Here is a 23428-nt window from a genome sequence, read left to right on the forward strand (position 1 = left end):
GATTTGTAAGTCTATGAAATCGAAAAAGAGGGATATTTAATTGATGTATCATTATGCAAATTCAGAGGAGAAAAAACAGTTTATCCATGGGTTAAAAGGAACATAGAATCAAACATAAATAGTAAAAAATGTGAAAACACTGGAAAAATGTGATGTTTACAAAACTATGGTGGCAGCTTATTGGGGCATGCCCTCCTCATAGGATGGGTGTTTCGAGGCAGCACTTGATGGGTGGACAGAATCTCCTGGATCTTTTCCTGGGAAATCTTGTTTGCTGCTATCCCTGCTTCCAACTCTCGGCGTTCCTCTTCCTTCTGGGCTTCCCGGGCCTGCTGCTGGTAAGACATTTGCATCTGAAGTTGCTTCCTGTACTCCTGGGCTAACCCAGAGCGTCTAAAGTATTGGAAATGTCAAAAGATAAAGTTATAAAAGTAAGCATTTGGATTTATTTTGGGCATTACAATTAAAAGGTAATTTATGATGTCAAATTTAAATACCCATTAAAATCAGGGTGAATGGGGAATAGATGAAAAAATCAATCATGTGTTTATTAAACAATAATAATTAAGATAATCTTAGAACAAATGTGGATTTTTAGGGAGGGAATATTTCAAAATATTTACGGCAATGTGGAGAGGGTCCTTGGCCTTTCTCCATCCCCTTTCTCACTCCTCTTCAACATTGGATAAAACTGGGAACAGGCTAGCCTGCCAGTTTTCTAGCCCTTTTTATGTTTAGGTAGTAAATAATAATAAAGAAAACAAAGTCATACCTTGCAAAATTCTCCTTCTCTTCACGATTAAGCTCTTTCAGACCTTCATTTATAACTTCCTTCTCCATAGCACGTTGTTCCTGTTCTTTTGCTTTTCGTTGCACTACGGAAGACAGTAATTTTTGCTAAGTGACTTTTTCAGACAAGACTTGCTGACATCTTTCTGGGCATCAATGCCATATTGTTTTTAGAAAGGCAGAGCTTAGAATTACTGGGCTGGATCACCACTGAGGACAGAATAGGGTTTTAGGTCATATGTGCTGTGATCTACACAGATTGTCTCTTATTCATTTTTTGTGGAGTATCTACACCAGCTTTTTTCAAACCAGATTATCACTGTTAGAACAGTCCTTACCTTTCTTTTCTTGAAGACAAATAGTTCTGTTGCCATTTTTTATGTCAATGAGATATTTCATGAAAATATTGAAGAAAGCCTTAAAAGGCTTTTATAAATTAAATAAGAAAAACTGAACTATACCAGTAGGAAAAAATGACAAAAAAAAAAAAAACCCACAACGGATTTCACAAAAGAATAAATACAACTGGGCAATATACATCTGAAATGTAGCTATCTTTGGTCCCAAAATCCACTTACAGGAATTTATGTTAAATAATCATATATGAGCCAAAAAAAAATTATTTACAGAGATAATAACCTGCAATGCTAAAGTAGTAGTAAAAAGATTCAAAACAATCTGAAAGTCAATTAGTTGTGTTTAGGTAAAATAAATTATGGTCCATTTTTATAATGGATTTTTAAGCAGCATTACAAATCTTATACTTGAAGAAAAATGACCTAGAATACTGTTTACAATAAGTGGAAAATTCAGTGGAAAAACAATATATATAACATGATCCTGACTTGTGAAGAGAAATTATACACATAGAAAAAATACTGGAAGGAAATACACAAAGTTGTAGCAGCTATTCCTGGGTTAGTGGAATTATGGTTGATCTTGTTTCCTTGTTTATAAATGGTCCCAAATATTTAAATTTTCTAGGTTTCCTCTATATATTCTAAAACATTTATCATAAGTGAGTACAGAAATCTTTTCAGCTTATTAGTGTTCTTCTCATTTTCCTAAAACTCCGTCTAATACTGACTTAATTTCCAACTGCTGTTTCAATTCCTGGAGTGGAGAATTAATCAATGGAACCAAGAGGAATTTTGTCTTACAAAGACAACTAATGTGAAGTCTAATGGTACCCTAACAGCAAATCTATCCGTCTACTGCCTCTCTGGTTCATTGGGCTGGACGTGGAATGGCAGAAACCTGGAGGTGACTGTTCATCCTACAAGTACTTCCTTTTGTAACCAAAACCTGAGGGAATACAATTGTGTGCTAAGACATCAGCAAGACGCAGGGAGAGCTCCAGAAAGAGGATTTACTATGAATAGGGGAACACAGAGGGCCTCTCAAGGAATGAGACATTTGAGCTGTCTCGAAGGATGTACAGAATTTCTCAAGGTCAAAAGCATAATAGGCAGAGAACACTACCCAAGCAATAGTATGCAGGTAGGGAGGTATGGAGATACCTGCAGAAAGAAAAGAGGAACAGATAAAAAGGGGGTTTGGGGAGGAGAGATGTGTGTCTCTGCCCTACCTTCTCACTGTCCTTTACAATGACTAAGGCACACAGACCAAAGGACATACTGTTCCTTTAACTTTGAGATAATCTCCCCCATGACTGCTCAGAGTCTGCCAGAATATAAAACTCTTTATATGTTTATACTTCATGTATTCAATTAGATAAGTTTTGCAAAGCAGGTATCTTGCCTTCATCCTTTTTACATCCCTCATAGTATTTCATACATAATGCTCACTTAATAAATATTTTGATTGCTCATTAAATTGAATTAAGTCCCAACTAAGATATAATTCACTTCCTTACACTTTTCTTGAACTTGAAGTTTTCTTGTACACATGACTTCATCCACAAGTTGTTTCCTTGCCTCCTTTTCAAGTTTCAGCTGCTTGTTTTTCTCAGCCGACTTCTTTTCCTTCTCTTCCTCTAATATTCTGTCCAACTCCTTCTCCTGAGCTTTTTCTTCCTCTCGCCGCTGTGCCAAATATTGACGATATATCTTCTGTTCTCTTACCATATCTACCTATGTAAAATAAAAATTACTTCATGTTGTTAAAACTATTAGGTGTGATAATGAGACTGAGGGTGTTTGCAAACAAGCTTTCAGAGCTGTAATCTCAGTGTTTTAGAACTACATACTGAAACATTTATAGATGAAATACTATGTTCAGGGTTTACTTCAGAATATTCAGGTGTAGTGATAGGGAATGGGTACGGAACGGGTAGGGAATGACCATTAGTTGATGGTTGTTGAAGCTAGATGAAGGACACATGGGGGTTCATTGTACTATTCTTTGTATCTGTTTAAAATGTTCAAAAGCACATTGTTGAATAAGTCAATACAAATACTTTCCCAAAGTGTTTCTCAAAGCAGTTCCCAAATAATTTGCAATTATACAACTTTATTTTCATTTATTTTAATTTAGGTAGATGGAATCTTAACCTGATAAACAAAATAAGTCACTATTATTATAGCACCGTCTCTGACGAGAGGATGAGTCACTGATATTTTATAAAAGCAATTCTCAGTCTTAGCTACACTTTGGAAGCATCTGGGGAACTTTAAAAAGTACTAAGGGCTGAGTCTCACCCCCAGAGATTTCTGTTTAATGGATAGCTTTTAAGTTCCCTGGATAATTTTAATGTGCAGCTAAGGTTGTGAACTGGGCTTTACAACAAAAATATTTTCAGTTGGCTTCTCCGTCTTTCATGGTATTATGTTTGTGTTGTTCCGTCCAATCTCTAATCCAATCTCTTTTGAGAACATCATTGATCTGAGGAGGACCAGCAAGGTCTGAGGGTGTAGCTGCACCCTCAAAATGGCTTGAATACATAGTCTCATACTTACTTAAAAATAATTTTAACAAGAGAAGGGCAAAACCTACACTCTGAAAACTAAGAAACATTATTGAAATAAGTTAAAGAAGACCTAAGTAAATGGAAAGACATCCTATGTTCATGGATCAGTAAACAATATTGTTAAAACAGCAATTACCCCCAAATTGGTCTATAGAATTCAAAACAATCTCTATCAAAATCCCAATTGGCTTCTTTGCAGAAATTGATAAACTGATCCCAAATTCATACCGAAATGCAAGGGAGCCAGAATAGTCAAAACAATTTGAAAAAGTAGAACAAAGTTAAAAGATTCACATTTCCTGATTTCAAACTTACTACAAAGCTACAGTGATCAAGACATATAGATATGTGATACTGCATAAGGATGGAAATATAGATGAATAGAACTGAGTCCAGAAATAAACCCTCACATTTACTGTCAACTGATTTTTGACAAGGCTGCCAAGATAATTCAATATGGAGAAGAAAAGTCTCTTCAACAAATGGTGCTGGGACAATTGGATATCCACATGCAAAAGAATGAAGTTGGACCTCTACTTCACACCATATACAAACTTTAATTCAAAATGGATCAAAGGCCTTAATGTAAGAGCTAAAACTATAAAACTCAAAGATGAAAACACAGGACCACATTTTCGTGACCTTGAGGTAGGAAGTGTTATTTTAGTTAGATATAACACCAAAAGCAACAAAAGAAAATATAGATAAATTGGGCTTTATCGAAATTTAAAACTTTTGCACTTCAAGAGTCACCATCAAGAAACTGAAAAGACAACCCATGGGATGAGAAAAAATATTTACAAACCACTTAGGTAAGAGGATTTGTAGAACATATTAAAAAACCTTACATCTCAATAATGAAAAGGCAAATAACTCAATTAAAAATTGGGCAAATGACTTCAATAGACTTTTTCTTGAAGAAGTCTATACAACAGACTTCAAATAGACTTCTCCAAAGAAGATATAGAACTGGCCAATAAGCACAGGAAAAGAGGCTCAACATCATTAGTCATTAGGGAAGTACAAATCAAAATCACAATGATATACCACTTCAGACACATTAGGATGGTTAAAATACAAAAGACAGACAATAACAAGTGTTAATTAGCATGTAAAAAATCAGAGGGCCAGCCCAATGGCTCAGGTGGTTGGAGCATCGTGTGCTCCTAATGACTAGATCGCTGGTTCGATGCCCACATGGGCCTGGGAGCTGTGGCCTCTACAGCTAAGATTGTGAACAACAGCTCTCCCTGGAGCTGGGCTGCCGTAAGCAGCCGGCCAGAGGTTGGCGTGAGCAGCCACAGGCTGCTGTGTGCTGCCGTGAGCGGCCATGAGCTGCTATGAGCAGCCAACCAATGACCAGAAATCGACTTCCTCAGAGGGAGGGGAGCGCAAGGCTCATAATACTGGCATGGGCCAGGGAACTGTGTCCTACACAACTACACTGAGAAACAACAGCTTGAACTGGGGTGGGGAGAGAGGCAGGAAAAAGGGGAGGGGAAATCAGAACCCTCAAATACTGGTAGTGAGAATGTAAAATGGTGAAGCCATTTTGCAAAACAATTAGCAATTACTCAAAAGCTTAAACATAGAGTTACCCTAGGACTCAATTACCTTAGGTATATGGCCAAGAGAAACAAAAACACATGTCCAAATAAAAATCTACACATGAATGTTATAGTAGCAGTATTCAAAGTAGCCAAAAAGTAGAAACAACATAAATGTCCATCAACTGACAAATGGATAAACAAAATGCAGTATTTATATACAATGGAATATTATTCAGCCATAGAAAGGAATGAAATGCTTATACATGCTATAACATGCATAAGCTTTGAAAACATTATGCTAAGTGAAAGAAGCAAGTCAAAAGGTCACATAATATATGATTTCATGATGCTTTCATAGTGTGAACAATTTACAATAAGGAATATATATTTGGTTTTTGCCCCCATTTCTGGCACCTTAAAACCCTTAAAATTTCCTAAGTGATTAGAGCAAAAAAGGTGTCTTATGTTAATGAGGTGACTTTTGGACAGCACCTAAAGTTGGGGGGCTGTTGCCATGGGAACCAATCGTGTTTAGAGGGTTAGAACTGCAAGTCCTCCTCCCTGACCTCCTGAGAGGGAAAAGGGCCTGAAGGTTGAATCAATCACCAATGGCCAATGATTTAATCAATTGTGCCTATGTAATGAAGCCTCCATAAAAGTCCAAAAGGAGAGGGTTCAGAAAGCTTCCAGGTTGGGGAACACTTTCATGTTCCACTGTGCTGGGCCTAGACAATAGGAGGACAGAAGCTGCTTTGTTTAGGACCTCAACCTATGTATCTCTTCATCTGGCTGTTGATTCGTATCCTTTGATATCCTTTGTAATAAACCTGTACCTAGTGAGTAAACAAATTTCCTGAGTTCTGTGATCTGCTCTAGCAAATTAATCAGACCCAGTGAGGGAGTTGTGGGTACCTCTGATTCATGTTGGTCATAAACCTGACTGTGCCATTGGCATCCTGAGTTGGAGAGGGTTGTTGGAAGCTCCAATTTGTAGCCAGTTCGTCAGAAGGACAGTTAACCTGGGCTTGCAAATTTGTATCTGAAGTAGAGGCCAGTCTTGTAGGACTAAGCCCTTTACCTGTGGAATTTGATGCTATCTCTGGGTAAAGAGTGTCAGAGTTGAGTTGAATGGTGGGACACCCAGATGGTGTCCCCAGCATTGCTAGACAGTGTGTGGGGGGAACCCCCACCTCTACACACTGAAATTGGGTTCAGAATCCTTAATGCTCCACCTCATATGTCATCAGAGAAACACAAACTAAAACAACAGTGAGATACCACTACACGCCTATTAGAATGGCCAAAATCCAGAACAATGACAACTCCAAATGCTGGTCAGCGTGTGGAGCAACAGGAACTCTCTTTGCTGGTCGGAATGCAAGATGGTACGGCCACTTTAGAAGACAGTTTGGCAGATTCTTACAAAACTACTCATATTCTTACCAAATGACCCAGCAATCATGCTCCTTGGTATTTACCCAAATTAAAAACTTAGGTCCACATAAAACCCTGCACATGAAAGAGTACAGCAACTTTATTCATAATCACCAAAACTTGGAACAACCAAGGATGTCCTTCAGTAGGTGATGCATAAACAAACTGTGGTCCACCCAGACGATGGCATATTATTTAGTGCTGAAAGGAAATGAGCTATCAAGCCATGAAAAGATGCAGAGGAAACCTAAATGCATAGTACTTAGCGAAACAAACCACTCTGAAAAGGCTATATACGCTATCATTCCAACTATATGACAGTTTGGAAAAGGCAAAACTATGGAGATAGTTTTAGGCCATTGGAGTACTCTGCAGCATCACGTTGTCAAGGTGGCCACATCATTATACATTTGTCCAAACCCATAGAATGCACAACACCGAGCGTGAACCTTAACGTATGGACTTTGGGTGAGAATGCTGCCAACGCAGGTTAATCAATTATAACAAATGTCCCACTCTGATGAGGGATATTGATAATGGGGGGGCTCTCTGGGGGCAGCAGGTATATGGGAAACTTCTGTATCTTCTGCTCAATTTAACTGTGAACCTAAAACTGTTGTAAAAATTATGTCTATAAAAAATCGTACTGTAGGAAAAGCACAACACCCTTAGGAGTGCAACACAAATTTCAAAGGAACAGACAGCTAAATAAATACTGGAAGGTGTTTCTCTACTCTCCTTACTTGACAAAACGTACATATCCTTCAATGTCCAACTCAAATACCACTTTCTCAGTGATGTCTCCCCCAACTTCCAGGCATATTTAATCCCCCCACTTCCTGCAGTCCCATCCTGCTATCGCAGTGCTAACACCATGTTATAGATTAGGAGTTCTCAAAATTCAATAAGCATCAGAATCACCTGGGGGAGCTTGTTAAAACACAGATTTCTTACCCCGGCCAAGATCTGGATTTGTAAATTCTGATGCTGGAGCCTACGAATTTCCAATTCTACCATCCTCCCAGGTGCTGCTGATGCCATTTGTTCATGGACCACACTTAAGAGTAGCACTGCTATGATTCATTCTATATGTGGCTGGCTCCCGTAAGACTGACAGCTCGACAGGGACTCTCGTCCAGCACATCATAGGCACTGAATAAGCGTCTTACTCTCTTTTGCTTCTTTTTATCATCCTCTTCCTGTAAGCCTTGCAGGGCCCTTTGCACGAGCTTCATGTTCAAATCCTGCTCTTCCCTGTATTCCTGCTGAATATGTTCTATCTTCTCTTGGAGGGCTTTCTGCAAAGTGGTCCTAATTTCCTGTTTTGTCTTCTGTTTCTTTAAATTCTCCTGCTCGTTCTCAAGTTTCACCTGAACTTTGTAATTTTCCTAAGGTAAAACAATAATGAAGACAATGCATCAGTAGAGTTGGACAAAACCAATAAATTAATGCATTTCATTTAAGCGACGGGAATAAAGGGTTTTTTGGAAATACGCACACCTGGATTCAGCGGGACTGTAAGAAATAAAATTCGCCTTTTCATTGCTGAGTCAGCAATAAGGCTTTGTAAAATTGCTCTCTGCGTATGTGTGTGTGATTATAAAGTAGTAAATAGTTGTTGAGTTCAAAATGCAGAAAAGTATAAAGAGAAATCACCTTTAAACCTAGTACTCATCACACACCACCACCCTCAAAATTTCAGTGCACTGGCCTTCTAGATTTTGCTATGCAAAGTTGCACATTTAGATTTGGATACGTTACTAAAGAGCAAGAAGAGTCCAAACATGGAAATGTGCACATCAGCTAAATATACAAAACTTAATGTTAAGCATTTGGTTTTTTATAAGTATTCCCCCATTCCTCACATATTCTTATCTTTCTGATGCTCCAGGCTGCCAATCAAGCAGTTTTAACCAGAGCACCAATGCTGCTGGGCATTCTGGGTTTGGTAGAAAATCTGGTATAACTAAGGCATTAGTCCTCCTGCTAGAGGTAGCAGAACTCTCCTGAAGAGATAGGTACTTACCTAGCTGGGACAGGAGATGACATAGTAATAGTGAGGATCAAATACAAATCCCAATTTAACTTGATTTAACCAAGACTCACATCAGCCACGATTACTGGTTTGTGAGAGGGGAGTTATGTACTAGATTTTCCCATTAAGGCCATAAGCAGTACATCCACACTGAACTGGGGTCAAATGAAAATACTCAGCAGGATCTGAGGAAAAGCAAGGGGTATCGAACATGAAAGCCAGTGGAATAGCAGGCCATACTTTTTTAAAAGTAAGGTTAATCACACCAGGAGGAAGCAATCAACCAAATCCAGACCACAAGACAGGTAGAGATGGGATGGGGGAAAACTGTTCAAGATGAAGAGCCCTAAAGTAGTTCACCATGTTCTTGTTTCACCAGGTAGTTCTAATTTAACACCTGTTGTGCCAAAGCAATGAATTTATTGCGCCCCTTTCTATTTCAAATGTGCTGTGGTTTGAATAATAAACAGTCACTCTTAACAACCATGTACGGATCCTGATTTAAATATCAAATAATTTAGACAATGATGGAAACGATGCTGATTTTAGATAAAAATGAATTATTATTAATATTTTTAGGTCTGATATTGGCACTGTATAAGAAAGTGTCTTTAATTATGTTGTTGCCGAGATGCACAGTTGAGATGTATTTAAAAAGGAAATGAGCTATCTGGGATTTGTTAAAACATTAAAACAGAGAGTATGGGAAAGACAGAGGAAACCAATATAGCAAAATAGAACAGCCACTGAAGCTGGGAGATGGGTACATGGAGGTTCATTGTACTCTCCACTTCAGTGCATTTAAAAATGTTCATAAAACATTTAAAAATGTGGAATTTATATAACATTCTCAAAACCACAAAATAATAGTGACAAAAAACATACCAGTGGCTGCCAGGGGTTAGGGTTGAGGGAGGTTATAACATAAAGGAGCAGCTGGAAGGAGTTTCTCTGGGTGATGGAACAGTTCTGTATCCTGATTTTGGTAGTGGTTACATACAACCATTCATGTGATAAAATTTCATAGAATTATACCTCTTTCCCCAAAGAATGCATGTCAAAACTGGTGAAATCCAAAGAACGTTTTAATTTAGTTAAATAAGAAATAACTGTAGCTGAAACTATTACAGCAATGTTAATACACACACACACACCAGGGGCACCAAACAAATGTATACACGATTTGTATTCACCTTTTGTTATTGGTATATGTTGAGTATTACAATTTTAATAGAGATTTTTATTTTCTTAAAACGTGTATACATTTTTTTGGCACCCTCTGTATGTGTGTGTATGTGTGTGTGTGTGTGTGTGTGTGTGTGTGTGTGTGTGTATGAATGTTTGGTTATTAAGGTCACACAGGAACTCCCTATTTATTTTTTGCAACTTCTTGTGAGTCTAAAATTATTTCCAAAAAACTTTTCAAAACAAAAAAGGTTTTTAAAGACATGTAGAAAAAAGAATAAAAAACAAAATAGAATTTTTTTTGAAAAGAACAACAACAAAAATAAAAGTAGAAATAGATAGCTAGCTGTGGTATAATGGAAAATAAATATTTGGTCTTTGTCCTGGTTCCTGGCACAGAGCTCCTAAAACCTTTGGAATCTCCAAAGTGATAAGACTAACTTTTGTAATCTGAGATGAATGGTGGCTGGAGCTTCAGGATAGGGACTGTTAACTAGACAGACCAAACCATGTGATTAGAGGTTTGGGACTTTCAGCTCCACCCCTCGACCCCCAGGAGAGGAGCTGGAGATGGAGTTTGGTCACCAGTGGCCAAGGATGTCACCAATCATGCAAACATAATGAAGCCTCCACAAAAACCCCAAATGATGGGGTTCGGGGGGCTTCTGAGCAGGTGAACACATCGAGCTGGTGGGAACATGGTGTGTCCAGAGAGGGCACGGAAGCTCTGTGTACCACCCCCACACACACCTTGCCCTATGCATCTCTTCTATTTGGCTCTTCCTGAGTTAGATCCTTCACAATAAATCAGTAATGGTAAATGAAGCCTTTTCCTGAGTTCTGTGAGTTGTTTTAGTGAATTATTGAACCCAAGGGGCAGTCACTTTGTAACCAGAAGTGTAGGTAACCTGGGGACCCACTACTTATGCCGGGCGTCTGAAGTGGGGGCAGTCTCGTGGGACTGAGCCCCTAAACCTGTGCAGTCTGACGATATCTCTGGGCATTTAGTGTCAGAATTGAATCAAGCTGTAAGACACTAGTTGACGTCCACACAAAATCAGAGAATTGTCTAGTGTGAGAAAAAAACCACACATTTTGATGGCAGAATGTTGTGAGTAAAAATGGCTCACTAGGTACTTTACACCAGAGGATGGGTATATATCAGGCAGTTTGGGGCCCACCATTTTGATTTTCTTTGGGAAGTGAAAATAGTTAGATATCTTCCACTAAACTCTTCAAAAGGAAACAGTTTCAAACCGGGAGAAGGCTTCCAGGACTGTAAAATACCTTACCTTTGACAATTCTTATAGTTCTACATTTTAACACTGGAGATTTCCCAGGAAAATAATACCTTTTTCCTAAATTTAGTGGTAATAAAGTATCAGTTGCTACAAGCTGTACAGACATATAAAATTGCTACTTGCTCGAGTGCTTTCACATATTTCCAGTGACAGCTCTACTTTCTATAAAGTAGGGGCAATGATCGTGTTGGAAAAAAATTATCTATGCTGATGGCTACAGGGTCACAGTAGCTACGGTATCGCACTTTTGCATACGGTTTAGAAACTGTCCATTTCCATATCAAAGAATGGGGGATGTTGTCAAATTGTCACTAGACCTCAGTAGCACAGCCAATGATTATCCCATTTCATCTTTACAACAAAGACATTTTGCCTCATTTTTCATATGAAGAAACTGAGTCACAGTGGTGAAGTAACTTGCCCTAGACAATGGGATGGCACTATTAGCTGGACCTTGAAATCCAAGGCTCTGCCCATGGTGCCCTATGAATGAGCCCAGATCATTAGGCAAACTGTACAGTAACAAGACTGCAAACTGCGTACTCGTCCCACTAGGCTGATCAGCCTAGGACAAGCATTTTGAAAACCCACCACAAGGCGCGCCTCTTCTTCCTTCAGCTGCTGGGCTGCCCGCCTTTGTGCCTGGATGCCCGTGATCTGGGCGTTCAGCCCCAGGCGTGTGTTCTCCACTAGCTCCTTCTGTCTCCTCGCCTCTTCGGCTTCTCGCTTTTCCTTGGCTAATCGATCTGCCTCCCAAAGCTTTGAGAACATCTGCTCTTCCACTAGTCTTTGCCTTTTCAGCTCCTCATTAAATGCAATCTGTGTTTTCCGCTCCTCGGACACCTGCTTCTGGCGGATACAAAACAATTCACCACGGAGCTCCTCACAGCGTTCCCTGAAAGAACAATTTTAAAAAGGCAAAACCAAGCCTTTCGTGAAACACTGCTCTATTTAGGTACATATCTGTAGTCAGTATGTGTAGTCAGACCCCGAAGTGAGGAAAATTCAAGATCTGGACACACACCATCCAAGCAGAGGAAATATGTGAGGGGGTAGCGGGGAGGCAGGCACGGTGATGTCACAGACAAAATACAGGCCGTGGAGTCAGACAGAGCAGGCTTTGAATCCGAGTTTTAACATTTCCTATGTGACCTTGGATCAAAAACTTGACCTCTCTGAGCCTGTTTCTTTGTCTGTTTCAAGGTTCTAGTAAGGATCAGAGATAATGGATATAAATATCTGGTAGATAATAGGAGATCAATTAGTGGTAACTGATTATTACTGTAGAAGAAATAGAAGAGAGACGAGTCCCTGCAATATTACAAGTGGATTAAAGCTTTGGTAGGAAGAGACCCCACATGAACATCCCAAGAAAGATCCAAGGGTATAGGGTGTCAGCATATCATGGTGAAGCTTCCCCATTGCAACTGGACTCACTCTTGGTAGAGCACACGTCCACTGAAAGGGTTTCCGCCAGAGTTGAGAAAACAGCCCCACTGTTGCCTTTTAACATTCATGCTTATGTCCCCATTCCAGAAGAAATGCTTTCTCAATAAGTGTTTAGACCACATCCTTTCTTTCAGTCTTAGTAATTCAAATTTCTTCAAAAGTTCTTCATTGATTCCTTTTTTTTTGTTTGTTTTTCATTGAGCCCCTTTTCAATTTAAGGGTTGTGATATTCAACAATGTCTGCACTTTAGAATTACTTAGGGGTGATTTCGTACTCCCTGATGAGACACGTAAAAAGTTAACAGGAGCAGGCTTGTGGGCTGACAGGATGGGACAGGCAAAGAGTTAACAGGAGCGAACTTGTAAGCTGGCAGGAGCAAGCTTAAACAGTAACCGCTTGGCTCTGAATCCCCTGGCTAACACTGCACCTGCAGGCTGACAAGCACCTTACATTCATCATAGGTGGGAACAGAACAGTTCCCAATTGCAACAGCAACCCCCAGCAAGCTAATATCCATCATAGATGGGAACAGGTCAGTTCCCAGGAGAAGACGATTGTAACAACAGACCCCTGCAAGTTGACAAGCACCCTACATCCTGCTTAGAAAAATATAAAACCCGAGCACTCCTTCTCATCAAGGCAGCTGTACCTATCGGACTCTGTCCTTTGCCAGCACCCTTTCTCTCTGCCTGACTTTCAATAAAGCTCTCTCGCTCTCCCACTTTGTAGAGTCTCGTGAATTCTTTTCGCGTTCTGCGAACGCCCAGGGGTTAATTCTACGCCAATAAACTCCCTACTTCTTCACTCCCCGCCTCCCAGACCAGACTAGTTCAATCAGAATACTGGGGGTAAGACCCAAGAATCTGTATTTTTTTTAGAGTGTCTCAGGAGGCTCTGGCAAGCAGCCACGTGTAAGAACCTCTGATTGAAGGCAATGTTTATAAACATCAAGTCTTCCTGGTTCTAAATCAAATTCAGTACCAAGAAGCTGAAGTTTGAGAATGGGCTCAATAAAGAACTTTTGATGAAAGTTCCTATATCCTAATGATTTATCTACTCACTTGATCTTAGGAACCCTTGATTTGAGGATGCTCACTTTTACCTACAGATTGATAGAACAGCTATCTATTTTAATGATAATAATCATTGATAAGAGAAAAACTTTCTTTGTGAGTGCTTTACATGGTACTTTCACACATAAAATCTTATTTCATTCTCACAAATATAACTTCGATGTAATAGCAAATATCTGCAATTTGCATGCACTACTCACTGCAATCGCTTCCTTCTCCTCTGGGCCTCTACTAGGAGTTAGAGCAGTCTATATGATTCATAGCAACTTCACAGCAGAGAGAGAGAGAAGATGGCAAAAACTTTGTCTCTGAACCATGTTTTGATCCCTCCACATGACTGGTTTTGCAGCTTTCTCACACTTGTTGACCTTTGGATTTCTCACCTATTCAAATTTCATGTGCTGTGAAAAATGAACTCTTGTATTTCTTCTGTATTCTACCAGACTTCAACTCAAAGTTTACATTTTACTTTATCTGGGGCCATTCTGTTACTGAATCTAGAGGAACATGATCCACAACCTACCCCACTCATACTTGGGGTGACCTGATAGTGTAAGTGACATTTGTTTTTTGTTACGCCAATCAATAAAAGTACCATCCTTCTCAAAGCTTCCAAAAAAAAAAAAAAATTAAAGAAAAAAGAACACTTCCAAACTAATTTTACAAAGCCAGTGTTACAAGGCCAGACATGAACACAAGACAAGAAAATTACAGGCCAATATCCCTAATGAACAGAAATGCAAAAAATTCCCAATAAAATACTAGCAAGCTGAATTTAACAGCACATTAAAAGGGTCACAAACCATGAGTGAGTGGGATTTATCCCTGGAATACAAGGATGTTTCAACATATACAAGTCAATAAATGTAATACACCACATTAACAGAAGAAAAAATAAAAATTTTATGATCATCTCAATAGATGTAGAAAAAGCATTTGACAAATTTATGATAAAAACTTTCAACAAATTAGGTATATAGAAATGTAGTTCGACACAATGAAGGCCATATATGACAAGCCCACAGCTAACATCATGCTTAACAGTGTAAAATTGAAGGTTTTTTCTTCTAAAATTGGAACAAGACAAGGGTGCCTACTCTTTCCACTTTTTTCAACATAGTACTAGAAGTCCTAGACAGATAAATTAGGTAAGGAAAACAAATAAAAGGCATCCAAGATGGAAAGGAAGAAGGAAAATTGTATGTTTGGGGATTAAACGATTGTATATATATAAAACCCTAAAGATCCAAAAAAAGAACTGTCAGAAGTAATCAGTAATTCAGTTAAATTGCAGGATACAAAATCAATATACAGAAATCAGTTGCATTTCTATACACTAAAAACAAACTATCTGAAAGAGAAATTTAAAAAACAATCCCATTTGCAATAGCATCAAAAACAATAAAATACTTAGGAATAAATTTAACTGGAGGTTAAAGATCTGTACGCTAAAAACTGTAAGACCCTGAGGAAAGAAATTGAAGACACAAATAAATGGAAATATATCCTTTGTGCTTGCATTGGAAAAATTAAATTTGTTAAAATGTCCATACTACAGAAAGTGACCTACAGATTCAATGCAATCTTTATCGAAATTTCAATGACATTTTTCACAGAAATAGAAAAACAATCCTAAAATTTAGATGAAACCACAAAAGACCCCAAATACCCAAAACAATCTTGAGAAAGAAGAACAAAGGTGGAGGCATCACAAATTTGATTTCAAACTACATTGCAAAGCTATAGTAATCAAAACAACGTGGTACTAGCATAAAAACAGACCACTGGAACAGAATAGAGGGCCCAGAAATGAACCCATGCATATGTGGTCAAATAATCTTTTACAAAGTGGACAAAAACACAAAATGGGGAAAGGATTGTCTCTTCAATAAATATTCTTGGGAGAACTGGTATTCACATACACACACAAAAAAATGAAATTGGACCCCTATGTACAGTTTACAAAAATTAACTCAAATTGGATCAAAGAATTAAACATAAGACCTGAAACTGTAAAACACATAGAAAACAGGAAGAAAAAACTCGACATTGGTCTTGACAATGATTTTTTGGATGACACCAAAAGCACAAACAACAAAAGCAAAAACAAGTAGGAGTACAAGCTGAAAAGCTTCTGCTCAGCATAAGAAACCATCAACAAAATAAAAACCTGGGGTAGCCGGATGGCTCAGTTGGTTAGAGCATGAGCTCTGAACAACAGGGTTTGCCGGTTCGATTCCCACATGGGCCAGTGAGCTGCGCCCTTTACAACTAGATTGAAGACAACGAGCTGCCACTGAGCTGCTGGAGGGGCAGCTGGATGGCTCAGTAAGTTGGAGCATGAGCTCTCAACAACAAGGTTGTGGGTTTCAATTCCCACATGAGATGGTGGGCTACACCCCCTGCAACTAAGATTGAAAACAGTGACTGGACTTGGAGCTGAGCTGCGCCCTCCACAACTAGATTGAAGGACAATGGCTTGGAGCTGATGGGCCCTGGAGAAACACACTGTTCCCAAATATTCCCCAATAAAAAATTAAAAAAAAAAATTAAAAGGCAACCTAAGGAATGGAAGAAAATATTTACAAACCATCTATCAGATAAGGGATTAATAGCTAAAACATATAAGAAACTCATTCAACTCAATAGCAAAAGAACAAATAATCCAATTAAAAATAAAAAGTGAGCAAAGGTCTTGAATAGACATTTTTCCAAGAAGACATACAAAGGGCCAACAAGTACATGAAAACAACAAGTACATGATTCGATGCTCAACATCACTAATCACAAGGGAAATGTAAATCAAAACCACAATGAGGTATCACTTCATACCTGTCAGGATGGCTATTATCAAAAAGACAAATGTTGACAATGGAGAAAAGGAAACCTGTACACTGTTGGTGGGAATGTAATTTGGTACAGCCGTTATGAAAAACAGTATGGAGTTTCTTCAAAAAATTAAAAATAATGTTACCATATGATCCAGCAATTTCACTTCTGGGTATATAGCCAAAGCAAAAAAAATTAGTATGTCACTATCTGCACTCCCATGTTCACTGCAGTATTATTCACAATAGCCAAGATATGGAATTAACCTACGTGTCTACTGATTTATGAATGGATAAAGAAAATTGTTTTACATATATATAATCAAATATTATTCAGCATAGCATAAAAAGAAGGAAATCTTGCCATTTGAGACCACACGAATGAACGTGGAGGGCATTATACTAAGTGAAATAAGCCAGACAGAGAAAGACAAATACAGTCTGATTTCGCTTACTAAAATCTAAAAAAACTTAAACAAAAAAGTCGAACATAGAGAAACCGAGTGTAGAATGCTGGTTCCCAGGGCATAGGGGTGAGGGAAATGGGGAGATGTTGATCAAAGAATACAAACATTTACTTATAAAATGTATGAGGAAGTTCTGGGTATCGAATATAGTATGGTGACCACAAGCAATAATACTGTACTGTATACTTGAAATTTGTTAAAAGAGTAAATCTGAAGTGTTCTTACCACAAAACAAAACAAAAAACCCCCAGTGCCTACATTTTTCAATAATGTCAATTAGCATTCCTAACTGTAAATTAGCATTCCTAACTTTTTTAATACACCAACTTCAGTTTCTGTGTGTGTGTTTTTCTGAATTCATTACCTGAATTGCTGGTCTAGCTTTTCAGCCACAAAAGCCTTTCTTTCTTCTTCTTTCTTCTCTTTTAATAATTTGGTTTTATCTTTCATTCTATTTTTTTTCTCTTCAACTGTTTCTTCTTTCAATAGCATTTCCGTAAAATACTCATTTTCTTCTGATGCTAAAAGTTCACGTAGCCTGAAACAAAATGGAAAAAAAAATTAAAACTGTAATGCCACATGCACCATTTTACTAATTGATTTTTATTTTGTTAAATTTGATTTCAGAAGTATGCTTAGTCATAAATGTTGTAAGAAGGAAAAGATCATTGCAGTCTTCCATAAAATAAAACGACTTGCCATGTAAAGCAATAAAAAGACTGACCTGTGCCATAGTTTATTTGATCACATACAGATGAGATGTGTAATGTATATCTTCAACAAAAGAAGAAAAATGAGCAGCTTTTAATTAAAGAAACAAAATATGAAACAATTATTCTTTTGCTATCATAATATAGGTTTATCACAAGTGAAATATAAATAAGCAACAGCTATTGATTTGGTAGGAATATGAATATCTCAGCCATGATTCTTACTCTTAAAATTCACTTGATTTTTGATTGGTCAGTCTCAAGTTTTAGAGACTATTTCACAGTCTGGGCATCAGGTCTGTGAGCCTTACTTATTGCGTCTTTCTTCAGTGTTGATGATAAACCCTTGCATGGCATCCTTGACTCTTGCTTTCACAAGACTATCCATAAACTTGCGGTCATTGTGCTGGTGCCACTCAACTTTCAAGCGATCCCGCTCCATTGACTTAATGGAATCCAAAACAGCATGATGTTTCTGATAGTTGCGTCGGATTCTTTCCAGATGTTGCTCAGTCCCATGGCCTTGAGGAGGCTTGGCTCTCTGAAAACAAATTACAGCTATCACTTATGATAGAGCTAAATCAATAGCATATTTTCAATTAATCATGACCTCCACCAATACTCATACTAAACAAAACTTGGTATATGGCACTACCACATCCCGCTACAACTGCAAACAGCTTAAGTGGCTACAGTGTAACCTCTTTGATTCTTTGAGCCTATATCTAAGATGTCATTAAATTAGTCTCAAATATTTCTCAAGTGCTGTTGGAGTAAATGTTCATGGAATTATAAAGTAAAAACTTTGAATGGTACTCTAGAGATTATCTAGTCACACAAGAGACATTAAGTGATTTGCCCAAGCTGCTTCAAATAGGGCAGACCTGAATAGAACACGAATTAGAAGACTTCTAACTCCTAACATTTATCTTGCCAGCCAGTATCCCATGGTTTTTCTCAGGGGTAAGCAACAGTTACCACCATCAATACTTTCAGTTAAGAGACGCTGCTATCTAAGTACAGTTGACCCTTGAACAACATGGAGGGTTAGGAACGCCAACCCCTATGCAGTCAAAAGTCCACATATAGTTTTGACTCCTCCCCAAATTAAGCTGTTCTTCAGTACCTGCAGATGATTGGTTCCAGGACCTGCTCCCCCCGCCACCGATACCAAAATCTGCAGATGCTCATCTGTATAAAACGGTGTAGGTCAATGCATACAGTTGGCCCTCTGCATCGCTGGACTCCCGCCTATAAAACCAGTACAGGCATTTACAGAAAAAAATCCATGTATCAGTGGACCCAGGCAATTCAAACCCATGTTGCTCAACGGTCAACTGTATATAGGATATATATAAAAAGAGTTGTGAGAAGAACAGAAGAAAGAAAGGGAGGGAGAGAGGAGGCATAGAAGGAAAAAATATGGGGGAAAAATAAGAACTAGTGGTAGAACTTTATTTCTATTTCTATTGTGCCCAGAAGTTGGATGCAAATATTGTGATCCTGACATTCTGGATAACTTGAAATTCTGTAAATATGTTCATTTTATATGAACATCTACTAAGAAGTTGGAAATGCATACACCATTTTGAATGCATATTGATATTTAATAAAATCACATTGACTATATCTTTTTCATTTCTGTATTACAAGCATAATGCTTACCACTATCAGAGTCTCAATTGGGGGGAGGGGAGGCAAAATGGAGGGGAGGGGAGGGAGAGGAAAGAAGAATGAAAAAGTGTTTCTGCGTGGGCTTGATGCAATTTCTGCTCCTCCTAGGGCCACCATGGAATCCATGGTCTTCAGCTTTGTATTTCCAGCCAGTTTTATCAAGTCATCCTTAGGTGAGTAGTGAGATTCTGGGGTTCTGATTCACAGTAACAAAACTCAACTCATATGGCAGAGTCAATCTGATCATTTACACTTAAAACATCACTACCAGGATTACCAGAACACTAGGGTTGGGTCTTGGTAAAGGAGTCACCTGGGGAAAGAAAATTGACATTTAAAGATAGCTTAATAAAAAGATTCAGGGTTCAGGCCACACATATAACTACCTAGATTTAGTAGAACAAGATAAGGCAGGGCTGAGGTGGGGAGAGATGCTGATGTTGGGGTCCTATCATGGGAAGTAGCTAATCCTTATCAAAATTAGAGTCTGGAGCCAGTTAACAAAGTACTTTGCTCTAATATGTATAGCATTTTATGAATTCAATGACAACAAACCAGCACAGGGTCAAGAGTGCACCTTGGGCAGAATAAACATAGGAACTCAGGTTCCTGTTAGACGTATGGGCTGAGAACAGGAACCAAGCACCAAGGTTGTCTTACCAAGGCAAGAACCAGACTCTGAGGTACATTTTGAGTGAAGATGGGAATGGGGTTAGAGGGTGGAGAGACACAGTAGCAGTAGCTCGGGGGTCAGGAAGCCCTGTAAGGCTTGGGGCATCCTGTGCAGGACGCTGCGGTCAGGAAGGACCCAGACTCTAGATGAGTGTGGTATGACCTGGAGTTGTCTAACAAGGTGATGCCAATCCAGGCACAGTCTTGGCATTAGTCAAAACTGCACTGTTCAATAGAAATATAATGTAAAACAGATCTGTAATTTCACATTTTCTAGCAGCTGAGTTTTAAAAAGTAAAAAGAAACAGGGAAAATTAATTTTAATAATATATTTTATTTAACCAATATATCCAAAACATATCTCAACATGGGACTAGGCATATTTCAAGTGCTCAAAAGCCATGTGTGGACACTGAACTCTAAACCATGCTAACGGCAGGAGAACAAAGAATTTTATAAATACCTTATATTTTCAAAGTCACTGAAGGCTTTTGTTACTGTAACATGTCAAATTGTCATTTCTAGCATTACAGTTTATAGTTAATGTCTTAGAGAACAATGTCTTACATCCTAGGTTGATTCTGACCTCTACCCCTCATCAAAATAAATGTCCTCCTAAAACTATTTTAAGAAGTAACTGGATCTCTAGGAGGCACTCACCAAATAGCTGCTTGTTTTGCTTCTCCATTCCTTCAGATACGACATCTTTTATTGCTTCCTCCTGGAGGAGTTGTTTAGCACCCAAGCCTCATCTCTGGTGGCTTTTATTATTCCTCTCCCACCACAACTCTGCAACCTCGAACATCTACACTTCTTATCACACTGACATACGAGATGCACGGACTCTGACCTGTTCCTTTTTATTCTTCTATAAGCTCAAAGTATTAAACAGGCCTGCTTCTCTGCTTTGGTGGTCATTTGGTGGAATAGAAATCCGTACTGGTTCCCAATACAAATGATGGCACCTGACTAATGGCACCAGCCCTGAGCTCTGTTTGGATACTGAACCCAAAGGAGATCAGTTTCTGTCCCTCGTGAACTCTGTCTGTAATTACCACCTTGACTCCTACAGTCTGTAGAAGCCTCCTGTGTACTGATTTCCAGACCCAGATCCTACAGTCCTTGGATCTAGGGAAGAGGGAGCGAGTCTATAAATTAACTAAGAATTGCTATGTGCACTATGAGCATAAACATGTATCCTTTATTACCCCTGACCTTTCTCCCATAAAGTGCCATCACAGACAATACAGCACATCATTATCTACTGTTAACCTTTAATGGTTTTATGCATGAGAGTTGTTTCTGCAATTAGGTGATACGCAAGTCGAAGACAGGGATCAGACTTCCATCGAAGGGTAAACCTCCCAAGGTCATTGTATTCACACTTTTATCTCCCACAGTGCTGTGCACACAGCAGATACTCAAGTAACACCCCTGTAATTGCTAATTACACGTGGACTAGCCTGTAGATACAAAGGAATCCAGGTGCTGAGGTCCTGAGCAGGACCAATCAAATTCTTCGGCAGGCAGCATTCACCCAGCCTTACAGGCCACAAACAATCCTATTTCCATCCAGGCCTACAAGGACACTTGTTAGTTTGCACACTTCTTGAGTTCACACAGGAGGGGCTCTATAACCACTCATACTTCACAACCCAATCCGCCTTCCACAGATAATTTTCCTAGGGGTGCAGGACCAGCCCAAGATCATAAAACTTAATCACCGCCAGCCCAGACCCCAGATTTCCTTCCTGCTACATGCCCCATCACCCTTTTTGTGACACACACTCCACATCGCATGGCGACAACTTTTCAGGTATCTCGGAGACTGAAAACCCACAAGATCCCAAGTGGTGATTCTCCATATAAAGAATCTACATATTATAAATGACGCAAGGGATTTGGGGAGTGGGGGAGGGATGGAGTACGGGAGCTAGATGAGCGATCTTATCCTTCCTTCCTCTAAAATCCAACCCACCGCGTCAGGCACCTGCTCCCCTTGAGAGAGCCCGGGCTGGGGGCCAGGTTGCGTTCAGCTAGGCCTGGAGTGCGGGAGGATGCAGAAAGCGGTAGGATCCCGCACACACATCTTGTGCTTACCACGATCACCACTTTGGGCGTGGGACCCTTAACCTCCCGCTGTACGATGCCAAACCGCTGGCTGTACATTTTCAAGTCCCCTCGGGATGAGGGCGGTGTTCGCCGGGGTTCCCCAACCGTGGCAACCTGCAGGACCAGCTTCCGCCACGCAGAAGTCTGGTTGCCATGGAGCGCCTCGCAGGGCGATGGGCAGGTGGGTGGAGCGGAAGTTGATCCCGTTACCATGGTGACCATAGACGCCGGCACTCACGATTTCCTCTTGCAGGGGAGAAGCTGAGTCTGCGCGGTCTTCACCCCGCCCTTGGCCAGGCCTCCGGCTGGCCTCGCCCCCTTCCTCTAGGGTTCATCAGAATAGCAGAAAAAAGCCTCCTTTACCAGAAGTCGAAGATCTAATTACATTCCAACTGACTGCTATTTATATCCTGTAATCAGTCTAAAAACATGAGAAAGGTTAGTGGACATTTTGTGGAAGGTTCAATTTTGTGGTCATCTCTAGGTTAATCTTGATGATGCAAATCACAGGACCACCTTGTATTTGTGTAGTTCTTTACAGTAATTTGCAAGGTATTTTCACACATAAAACATTTGGGCCCCATAAATATAGGGCTGACAGAACAGCAGAGCGGGTGTTATTCTTACATTACAGCTAAGACAAGACTGAGAGAGCCTAACTGCCTTGTCAGCCTACCCAACCAGTAATAATAAACCTATTGTTAATAAAATCTTACTGCCCTGGGCAGGAACCAGGGCTTAGATTCAGGGTACCCTTGGATGGGGCAGATCAGATGAGCTGGTAGTGCAGTGACACGACTGGCTGGGCACAATGAAAACCAAGTCTGAGTCAAGGGTCACAGTGGACCAGGCCAGGACACGGGGATCAGAAGTGCAGGTAATCGGGCCCAAGAATCTGGATTCCAGGCAGGGAACTTAGAAGGGGCCCTCAGCACTGATGGAGACCACAGTTGTACTTACAGCCAAGAGCAAAGTGGTGGTTAATACCTAAAAGCCAATTAAGAATGACACTTTGGTACTCTCATTCTAAATGTGGGGCAAACATAGAATAGTATAGAGCACAGAAAGAAAATCAGTACCTAGTCAGTCACTGTCATGTAACAATAACCAAAGTACAACTATTGTACACACCATCTTAAGGCCGCAATTTACTGTAAATTAGCATTCCTTAATCATTTGTAATCCACCCACTTCGGATTTTGTATATGGTACGTTTCTA

General features: G+C 39.5%; 1 protein-coding gene across 1 annotated transcript; it reads right to left on the minus strand.

Moving 5' to 3' along the window:
* CFAP53 (cilia and flagella associated protein 53) lies at positions 1-22470 on the minus strand. Its single transcript, XM_033087850.1, has 8 exons — positions 22198-22470; positions 18063-18292; positions 17406-17579; positions 11815-12118; positions 7872-8090; positions 2666-2882; positions 773-875; positions 1-393 (listed from the first exon to the last, which is right to left on the minus strand). Exons 1-8 carry the CDS (start codon positions 22429-22431, stop codon positions 165-167), a joined length of 1710 nt encoding a protein of 569 aa, XP_032943741.1. The 5' UTR covers positions 22432-22470; the 3' UTR covers positions 1-164.
* Positions 22471-23428: the final 958 nt, after the last annotated feature.

The sequence above is a fragment of the Rhinolophus ferrumequinum genome, chromosome 19 (assembly GCF_004115265.2).
Source record: "Rhinolophus ferrumequinum isolate MPI-CBG mRhiFer1 chromosome 19, mRhiFer1_v1.p, whole genome shotgun sequence".
Taxonomy (NCBI): domain Eukaryota; kingdom Metazoa; phylum Chordata; class Mammalia; order Chiroptera; family Rhinolophidae; genus Rhinolophus; species Rhinolophus ferrumequinum.

Coding starts and splice junctions, on each gene's coding strand:
- CFAP53 (XM_033087850.1), bottom strand. CDS start 22,431: ATGGTCACCATGGTAACGGGATCAACTTCCGCTCCACCCACCTGCCCA. Junction 17,580..18,062: donor ACTGAAGAAAGACGCAATAA/GTAAGGCTCACA, acceptor ATTTTGTTTCAG/GCTACGTGAACTTTTAGCAT. Junction 2,883..7,871: donor ATAAAAAGAAGCAAAAGAGA/GTAAGACGCTTA, acceptor TATTTTACATAG/GTAGATATGGTAAGAGAACA.